Source organism: Topomyia yanbarensis, chromosome 2 (assembly GCF_030247195.1).
Source record: "Topomyia yanbarensis strain Yona2022 chromosome 2, ASM3024719v1, whole genome shotgun sequence".
NCBI classification, from domain to species: Eukaryota; Metazoa; Arthropoda; class Insecta; order Diptera; family Culicidae; genus Topomyia; species Topomyia yanbarensis.
The window spans coordinates 117372052-117382684 of NC_080671.1; the positions used below are offsets into that span (position 1 = coordinate 117372052).

The following is a 10633-nucleotide window of genomic DNA, read 5'->3' on the forward strand; positions in this document are numbered from 1 at the left end:
TAATAAAGTAGAAATACCAGATAATCTTGAACGACGTCGTGAAGAAACTAAAAATGAAAACGAAAAGGTGAAAACAAAAAAAATGGAATTACTAGAAAGTGTATTGTATATTTATCAGTCATTGCTGTCAAATAATAAGATTTTCATAAACCTTTCAGAACTTTCTGAAACATTAGTTCTCAAATTCGTACAATTCGTTTATTCTTTTGCTTTATCTGAATCAGTTTTTTTTAATTTCTTTCTATATACTCGTTTGTACAGTTCATTCATTTCATGGATTTTATTCGTTGTGTTTTTTTTTATTTTGAATGTATTACTAATTTTAAATATTTTTTTAAAATTTTAATCATTTTTTATTCGGTATTCTTTTTAACCCATTCATGCCCATGTTGTTTGTGGACAACAACGTTTTTAATCAGCTATAACTTTGGATTGAGACAAGATTTGCTCACAAAAACCAGTGAGACTAAGAAAGTTGATTATTGCCTTTTATTTGAGCATTACCAGTTACAAAGATCAGCTCTACAACTGAAGTTATTGCAGTTAGTCTGATTGGATTCCGATGTAGCAGTGCTGCCAGGGACAGTTTACGTTGACGACGGAAAAAAAATTTTCATATATCTTCGTTATCGTGCAATAGTTTTGAAAACTGATTATACTTATCAATTTAGACTCTCTTTGGCTACGTTTTCCAGGCAGTTGGACTAATTTAAATATTCTAGGAGAATTGTATTGAGCATTAGAAAGTAAAAATTGAACAGCTTATAGCGCTGCAAGGGAAGCACCTATCTTTATGAAAAAATGCTTTTGTGTTTCTTAATATCACCGTTTTCAGGGAAAAATAGTTTTGAAACCCTACATGCACTAGGAAAAAGTTGGGCATGAAAGGGTTAAACATTTTGTTCGTGTGAGCTAATTTTATCTATTTCATTCGTTTCATTCTTTGGATTCATTTTGATCAGTTTATTCATTTCATGCATTTTATTCGTATCATTCGTTTAATTTATTTTATTCCTTTGTTGTGTTATGCATTTTACTCATTATTTTCAGGTCATACACTTATTCACTTTCTTCATATAAATAATTCGACTAATTTTTTTCGGTCATTCATTTTATTCAGTTCATACAAAATATTAATTGGGCACAATTTAATTATTCCATTTTTATAGACTTTATTATCGTTCAATTTTTCATTTTAATCCTTTCATGCTGTAATTTTTTTATAAATTTGATCGATTTTTTTCATTATGTTTGTTTTATTCATTCTATTCGTTCTATTGATGTTTTTAACCCTGCTTGTCCATGTTGCTTATAAACCATAACGTTTTGTAACAGCTTTAACTTTGGAGTTAGACAAAATTTCCTCACAAAACCAAGTAAGGCAAATTACTGTGACCATTACCTTTTATTTAAGCGTTAACCGATACAAGAATCAACCGTTGAACTGAGTTTATTGAAATTGTTCTGTTTGAATTCCACTGGAGTAGTGCTGCCAGAGACATTTTCAGTTATCTGTGCAAAACTTTATTTTGATGTATCTTCGTTGTCCTGAAATATTTTCGAAAACCGATAAATCTTATTAATTTCGACTGTTTTCAACTACTTTTTCCGCCTAAATGAACTATTCAAAACTTTGCAGGAGATGTGTACTGAGGATCGGAAGGTATAAATATAGCAGCTTCTAGCACTGCTAGAGAAGCACCTATCTTGATCAAAACAGGTTTTTCGTGTTTCTTTACTCCAAAATTTTTAAGGAAAAACAGTTTTGGAACTTTATATGCGCTAGAAAAAAGTTGGGCATGAAAGAGTTAATTTCATCCATACTATTCATTTTGTTTTTTTTAATTATTTTATTTAATTTTATTTTTTTTTGTTTTATTCTTATTATTCATTTAATTTATTTAATTTATTTCATTCATTTCATTATTTTCTTAGTTATTCCGGTTCATATATTTCATTCAGTTTCTTCATTTGATTAATTTTATTATTCTCTTCAGTAATTCTTTTTATTCATTTCATCCAATTTGTTAGTTTGAAACAATTTTCTTTATTCTATTATTTTTTTAATATTGTCAAATTTTCATTTGAGCTGAACTAATTTGATTTAATTGTTTTATTAATTTGATTTATATTAATCATTATACCCATTTTATGAATTCGATAACTTAGTTTCATGTTTTTGCTTCAATATTCTTTTAACTTTATTTGTTTTTTTTTTAATTTTCTATAATTTATTCAGTTTACGCAAGGTTTTATTCGTGCACGACTTAAAACTGTGTTCAGAGAGGTATCTCCCTCATCAACACCACCGGCGCCGTCAAGCTTTTTTTTTTGTTAAAAGACCCACGGCTCAGTTGTGCTAACGTATTGAGCCGTTTCAAATAAAATTTTAGATTAAAAAAAAGTTTTTTTTTATTTTAGTGAGTCTAAAAAGTTTTTAATAGTATTGTTTGAATTAATGTGATTTGTTATCCCTTTTCAAATGAACCGATTTTAGTATGAACTATTTGATTTAATGTCGTACTTACAGCCTTAAGGCATTCGTAATGAATTGGTGCAGATGGCCCAATTGCATTATTTTTGTTTATAATGAAGGTAGAACATGAATACTGACAATTTCAGTAGCGGTCTGTTTTCAAAAAAAAAATATCTGGCATCTCTTCGCTACCGACCCAAACTGCAGCAAAATCCGACAACCAAATTGATGAACTGAAATTAGCTTCAGAATGGGGTGGAAATTAAAAAGTACTTGAATGCAACAGCTAACCAGTTCTGGTGAAAGCAGAGCACACATCTACCATCGCATGCATCGACAAGAGGGATCGAGTTTTGCTGCTGCCGTTCAAGAGTTTGTGAACTGTAGTGACAGTTTTTCATTTCCGGGGCGTTTCATTTATCCATCCATTCCCTTATCTCCATCCATTTCCAACTGACTTTCTCTTTTTATTCCTCCCCTTCCCGCCGACAGATTGGTATATGCGGTCGAACCGGAAGCGGTAAATCTTCACTCGCGCTGTCCTTGTTCGGGGTCCTCGAGCTGGTCGATGGGCGGATATTGATCGATGACGTGGATATTGCCAGCATTAACAGCGAAGAACTACGCTGCCGGCTCTCCATCATTCCCCAGGAGGTGATACTGTTCGGGGGTAGCCTGCGCGAGAATCTAGACCCGCGGGGACACTTTGGCGATCTGGAGCTGTGGAATTGTCTAGAATTGGCACAGCTGAAGGAGATGGTGCTGACACTGCCGGATGGGTTAGGTGAGCTTATTGCTAATCCAAATTCAATGAGGTCGCGCTTTAAGTGCGATAAAAGATAACCATACCAAATACTTTTCTTGATTCATTGAGCATTACTTAGGCCTCCTTACTTTGTTGCAGACACGCAAATAGACGAAGGTCGGCCACTGTTTAGTGCGGGTCAGCGCCAGTTGCTCTGTCTGGCACGAGCCATTCTCCGGGGTTCGGTGTGTTTGGTGCTTGACGAGGCCACCTCCTCGCTCGATTTGGAAACGGAAAAGCTGGTACTGGAGGCAGCCGGGAGAGCGTTTAAAGTCCGAACAGTGGTCACGATAGCGGTAATTAAATCAGTATTAGCCGTTCGGTTGTTTGTTATTTTGCTCGTTTGTTTGAGATTTGTCGAGCAAGCGTTGCTCTGTAAGTCAACCGGCTGATGAATATTTATTTGTTTTGCTGATGCGCTCGATGAATATACATGCATACAACAACAGTATGGGTCGTCGGTCGGAAGAGTGTCTTATGATAGCTGACAGGATAAAACATATGCACATTGCTGATGAGACAGAGTTATTCTTGGATCAGCAGTCTGATGATTTAATGTATTCGGGCGGTACAGTTTCAGGACATCTGCAATTGTGCATGAACTAGAAATCTAAGTGTACACTCAACAGTGTATTGGAAAGACAGTTTCAGTCTTTTCGATTTGTCACAAACGGCTGAAATCTAGGGGAACAACTTTACTCTCTACACCATTAGAATCTTAAAGAAACAGAAATGAAACTTTGGCGAACGACAACCCTTCCGTTGTTTGGTCGAACGTTTTTGACGGAATTTGAAATGGTCGAAAAAGTCAATAGGACGAATAAGTCATTTGGTTTAATGTAATATAGCCGAGTGATATTTGACCGAACGGGTCATTTGAGCAAATGCCATTCGCTCGAAAGTCAAATGGTCAAATTATTGGCGGAATGATATTAAGCCAAATTAGACAGTTCCGATTCTTTCAGCTTTTAGAATAATTTGATTTTTTTCAAATCGGTTTAAAATTCGCAAAATTTTAGTAATTTTTGTGAAGAAAGTCAAAACTGGGATTTTCTCGCTTCTTTTTTTGTTCAAGTTAATTTATGTTCCGTTGTTTACATAAAGTCCGTACTTTAACCTTCACAGCTGTTTTCGCAATTAAAAAACAAAGAAAGTAATGTATTATTCATTTATTTTGCTTGCATTTTTACCTGCGAAAATTACGATCCAACGCGTGGATGCAACGTTCTAAGGTAGAAAAAGTAAGTGCAACATTCTAGGGTTAAATAAATTGACGAAGAAAATGTAATGTAATACTTGAGATTTGAAAAAAAAAACAATTTTTTTAGTGATTTTGATTTAATTTAGTAAATTTCATTTAGTAAATTTAATGCTTTTCTACTATAAATCTTGTGAATTTGGTTAGGTGTTATAAATCTCGTACGTGTTTATAAAAGGTGGTAGGAACTAAACTTAGTCAATCAGGAATGTGTATTAATCTTAACTTAACTCTTATCCCTACCTCTGCGCGGTACTGGCCGCGGCACGAGCAAGATCGGGTAACCAATACCGGTGGAAACTATGGTCGTTTGCTTCGGCAAACCTGAAAGGGAACATCTGTTCTCCATGTTAGGAGCGGCCCACAACAGCGTCTGTTCCCCATGTTATGGACGGCTGATTACCGTCCGAATGCTAGCGAGGGACTCTAAGCTAAACTATGCATCATGGTCCCCCGGAAATTGGTCTTGTAAACCAGCCATAAAAAATCAAACAACGAACAATCAACGAGATTATACGGACCGGCACAATCGGCGAAGACCAAGGCAAAGAATAAGGACTACCGATTGGAAACTCGAGAAGTGGAACTGTAGGTCTCTTAAGTGCATCGGAAGCACCTGCATACTTTCCGATGCATTAAAGGATTGTGGATGATCGGGTGGTGGCCGATCAATAAAAGAATGTGCAGGTTGAGGATCAAGGATCGGTTCTTCAACTTTAGCATAATTAACTTGCACAGCCCACACTTCGGAAGCACTGATGATGATAAACATTTTTTATTCAGTGTATATTTTTTCGTACATTCATTCCCTGTAATTCGTTCTATGATAGTTTTGTTGTATAAAATACGGTAATCGAACAGTTTTTCTTTCGAAAATGCTAGATGTAGAAATTTTCACGCCCTTTTAAAAAATTGCTCTTGAGTAAAAATAATTATATTAACTGTGAAAAATCTTTGGTCTTCCATGCTGGTGAAACGTGTAAAGTTGCATCGGAATCTAAGATGGTCGGTCACGATTTTAAAGATTTTCGGACGGATCTTCGTGGAATTCCTCAGTAACAGTAAAATAAAAAATCTGGCCTAGAAAATGTGAAATACACGCGTTTGAGCGAAGTGAAAAGTCGAGTACAACCAGTACCGTCTTTACGCATGGGCACACTGGGCCAGGGCCAGGGGCCCCGCGATTTTGGGGGCCCCGCACGTAGAATGAATATAAAACCATTCAAAAGACTAATTTTCAAAAAAATGTTTGTATCTTTTTAGCATAGGGGCAACTATATTGCCACTCTACGCATACTTGTATCGCGTGTATTGGGACAGTTATTTATTTATTTATCATCGGACATAATAGTTCAAATGATTTGGGTGGAAAAAGGTCCGTTCGAGTTGGCCTCCTCCTACCAGGCGCCACCTTCAAATGGGCGTAAAAACCACTATCTTGTCGTAAGGTTAAATGGACAAAATTAAGTAAAATTACAAGTACCTGACCTGATTCTTATTACTAATACACATAATAATCACAGTAAACACAATCTTCTTATATTGTTTGCAAATATTTTCGAGGAGTCACTAAACTCAAAGGCACCGTCAGCACGAGCAAAGGTTCGAATCATTGAAGACAGTTGTTCATGGAATCCAAAAGATGTCCGATGGAACCTCGACAATAATAATGATGTATCTCGTGTTCTCCTCGCTACTCGGAAATCTAAGCCGGGCAGCAATTCAGACGCATCCCATTCTCCGTTTAAAATTTTCACCAAGGTAGTAGCTTGCTGGATACTATGACGACATTCTAATGTCTCAAAATTGAGCAGCTGGCAACGGTCACGATTCGGTGGTAAATTTAGCGGGTCACGCCAAGATAAGTTCCTAAGAGCTAAGCGTACGAACATTTTCAGCACTCTCTCCAATTTTAAACACCAAGTCAGGTAATGCGGATTCCAAACCGGCGAGGCGAACTGGAGGATTGGTCTGACCAATGCGCAGTATTGGGAATTTAGACAGTACGGATGCGTAAAATCCCGTGAAATCTTCGAAATGAGTCCCAACTGGCGATTAGCTTTCGCAATTATGTTGGTCATATGAGAGTTGAAGGACAGTTTGTGGTCAAGAATTACACTCTCTGTAGCGCAACCCCATCGATACTGTAATTGAAGATTAACAGATCGTTCTTCCTGTGGAACGTTATCACGGAGCATTTGGCAATATATACAGTAAGCTAATTCATTGCACACCACTTCACAAATAGATCAAATAGTGCTTGCAGTTGGTGGCAGTCCTCTACTGACTGGATGACTAAGTACAGCTTAAGGTCGTCGGCAAATATGAGCTTGTACCCGGAATCTAACACTACTGTTATATCATAAAAAACAGTGAAAAAAGTAGTGGGCCCAGATTGCTGCCCTGCGGTACACCTGATCTATTGATAAACGGAGCCGATATACAAGAGCCCAATTTCACACAAGGCGTTCTGTGCGTAAGGTAGGAGCGTAGCCGCAACGTAAGCTTGCCGGGCGCTCCCAAATTGTACAACTTCTTGAGAAAAATTTCATGGGCAATTCGGCCAAAAGTAGATTTCAAATCTGTGTATATAATGTCCACTTGTGTTTTCTCCTCTATGAACACCAGGAACATGTAGGGTTGTTTCCAAACGTCGGGGAACTTAGCCTGGTCAAATTATTGGTTCAAAATGCGAGACAAAGGTTCAGCCAAAGCGACGGCACAGCGACAGTAGATAGCAGCTGGAAACCCATCCGGTCCAGGTAAGAAAGAGCTTTTTAGCTTTCTTGCAGCTGCTATTAACATGTCGGGTGAAATCGAAAAGGTGCTTAAGACAGCGATATCTTTCGGAACAGTTACTAATGCGATATCGATTTCCTGATCAGATGCTAAAGAGGGAGCAACGACGGATGCGAAATGATTGGCAAACAATTCACAAGTTGTTGCAGTGGACGACGCTGCCTTTTCATCGAGGTACACATTGGAAGGAACGCTGGAATTTTTCCGTTTGGAATTTACAAAGTTCCAAAATCCTTTAGGATTACTTCGTAAGCCTACTTGAACTCGTTATACTTACGATCTATACAGAACAGCGTTGAGATTCCGGTATGCTTCTCTGGCAACGTGAATGTCGTGATTCGTGGCAGGCGTTTGTTTGCAACGAAGTTTGCTTTGGCATGCATTTCGTTTTCTGCGACGAACTCGCAGCGCCGATGTACTCCATGCCGAGGAAACACTCCCGTTTACTGGGAGATTATTCTGTAACCAGTCCTGAATTACTCGGCTGAAGTTTATGGTCATTGCATCTGCATCACTGTTACCTAGATGCGTTGAACAGTCCAGATGGAGCAAATAGTCACACAGCTCGGAAAATTCAATCTTACGATAATTCAGCAGTTGGCTAGCTGGAACAACTACCGACATAACCGGGCAACCAGGCGATTGCATCGTGATAACTAGCGGTGGGTGGTGCGTGTCGACGTGCAGAAGGGGGATACTGACTTCTCGACCGAAATACAAAATATTCCTTCGAGCAGAAAACTAGATCAACGAACCGTCCGATTTTATTGATATGCCTCAAGCGGCAGTATAGATCTGTAGCAGCTTGGAATCCCACATTGCACCGTATCCCATGTGATCAAGTTCTTTAAAGGGCATCAGAGCGGTAGAAAACGAGGCACTGCATGGTTATTAAACCAGTTAAAACGTCAATTCCACATTTCGATTCAAGTTTCAATATATTTTTAACTACAGCAAACAAAAATTTGGCTCACTACGTATACAAAATTTGGAAGGTACCCAACCTTAGTCAACCAACTAGAAAACTTTGATTGGCAAGCGATTTGCGGATGTGGAAACATATTTATTTCTATGTCATATTTGAGTCTGTAAATGAACAAATTCACATGGAAATGCCCAAAAGTAACTTCTTGAGGTCTTACGAAGACTCGACACTAATCGGTCGGATTTGGCAAGTTTCATTTTGCATGATCAGTCTTAGACTGACACAATACCAATAATGTTGCTCTGTAATGCATCCGCCTTATCTAGAATAAATAAACCATCTTGTAGACAAATATCATGAAATCCCAATAAAAAAGTTGAAAATGGCCTTTTTAAAGTGTTTACACACATACATCCTGACTTTCCCCTAGATTTGAATAAATGAGTCACGGCAATGTGCATGTGTTTGAGGGTATTTGAAGAACATCGGACATTTGGTAGCGTAACCCAACCCCGACATTTCTTCTTCTTGATGGAAGCAAACAACGTCTACCAACTATGAAGGTCAGATTACACCGTCTGGGAATACTATAGCGTAGTTAAAAAGTCCATGACGATATTTGGATATCGACAACGACACCAGGTTGTGGAAATCTAAATTCGTCTTTGTTCTCAGTATAATTTAAATCCCACTTTATTTTTAAAGTAATGTCAACACGGTTCACAGATTTGGTTTAAATTTGGAAAAGAGCTTCAGGGTGGTATGGAGTGGAAACTGTACCGAAAAGCTGGGAATTTTTTTTGATCATCGTACTACTACAGCTGCTTATAGCTTTTCAATTGTAGGGGCCCCCTAGCTCAAGAGTGCCCAGGGGCCCCATGTAGTCTTAAGACGGCCCTGAGTACAACGCATCCTTATTCATCCCACCAGTTGCGCTAATGCGCTGAATAGAGGTAGCAGGCACTAATGTGTTCAAATGAGATAAATAGATGTGCTAAAATGAACTAGTGCACGGTAGGCCTATAAAGTTTCAAATTAGGATATAAAACACTTTTCCGATGATGACCTCAAACAGATTCTTATTGTTTTTTGCGTTTGTTAATTTTTTCAAGAATTTCGTTTTGTTAAAAAAAAAGTTAACGACGTGATATGAAAGAAAATTCAAAATTCTAGAAAAAAAAACGAAATAATGGTTCAACCATCAACCAGGGAACCCCAAAACGTTACTGTTGTTTGTTTTGTCTAGCTCTTTTCCTAACAGCTTATTCCTCTCACCCTTTCTTTCACCAAATTAGCATCGATTGCACTCACTGTTCGATTACGACCGAGTCATCGTGCTGGAGCAGGGTAACATCGTCGAGGACGGGTGCCCCCGGCTGCTGAGGAAAAGATCCGGCTCCAAGTTCGCAGCCATGCTGAAAGCATCGACCGATTACCAGCAACACCAGAGCATGGTGGGTACTACTCGGATAGCCGAGTAGTTGGAATGTACGTGTATAGCAGTGATCCGGTGGTACTGATTCAACCCCACAGGGGTTGGTTGATATTACAATCTGGATGGATGAATTGCAATTTAGCTTCATTGTAGTTGCCGGCAGGCTTCAGGTAAGGTATTTGTATTGTTGTTCCTCATTTGACCGCCTCCTCGGCGGATAGACTGTACGGGTTCTAAACAAGCGGAAAGTTGAGTCAGATATGGATGAAAATCCTCGATGGAAACCAGCACACTCAGTCTCAAGTGAGTGCAATTATAAGATTGCTTGTCACGCTGTTTAGCGGCGGTCTGCCATAATGGCTTAATTTATCGTTATCTTTTTAGCTGGAGTATTGATTAAAACTGTGTATAATAAGCTTTATGTTGTATGTGTATTGAACGAAAAAGAACTTCCGGTAAAACAAGAGATACACTTATTTTGGGGGCAGTAGACTGGCCAGAAGTAAGGCGTTTTGAAAAAAAAATGAAGGATATACCCATAATAAATCGAAGCAATTTATTTCTATCTTTCGAAATCAAAGCAATCGTATAGAGCATAATGTCTCGTATGAAAAGTCGACCAAACCATGAATTGCTTCCAATAGCAAGCGAGGCGATCTTCTCTCGACAAAGAAATTTTCCAAATCGTCTGATGCTATATTAGTGAGAAAGCTTTATGTTTGGCTCACCCCACATTGCTAGATGGGCGATTTTCAAATTCGGCATCAGCCTTTGTAAAAATCAAAATATCAAAGAAAAAGAACAAATGCAAATTTTTATATTGAAAATCGCTACTGTCGAAAAAAATACATATTCAAATTGTCCCAATTCAAAGATTATTATCTCTGTTAAAGCCAAGAAAAACGGCTCCGTCTGGCAACACTAAAGATGATCCA

The 10633-nt window shown here is 38.1% G+C and overlaps 1 protein-coding gene across 4 annotated transcripts in view; it reads left to right on the forward strand.

Moving 5' to 3' along the window:
• The window catches only part of LOC131679296 (ATP-binding cassette sub-family C member Sur), a 296617-nt gene extending 286518 nt beyond the window's left edge, over positions 1 to 10099 (forward strand). For all 4 annotated transcript variants that reach the window (XM_058960005.1, XM_058960006.1, XM_058960004.1 and 1 more), the window contains exons 26-28: positions 2969 to 3260; positions 3381 to 3577; positions 9559 to 10099. In XM_058960005.1, coding sequence (XP_058815988.1) covers positions 2969 to 3260; positions 3381 to 3577; positions 9559 to 9744 — 675 coding nt within the window. In that variant the 3' untranslated portion in view covers positions 9745 to 10099. The remainder of the gene's footprint in view (positions 1 to 2968; positions 3261 to 3380; positions 3578 to 9558) is intronic.
• Positions 10100 to 10633: the final 534 nt, after the last annotated feature.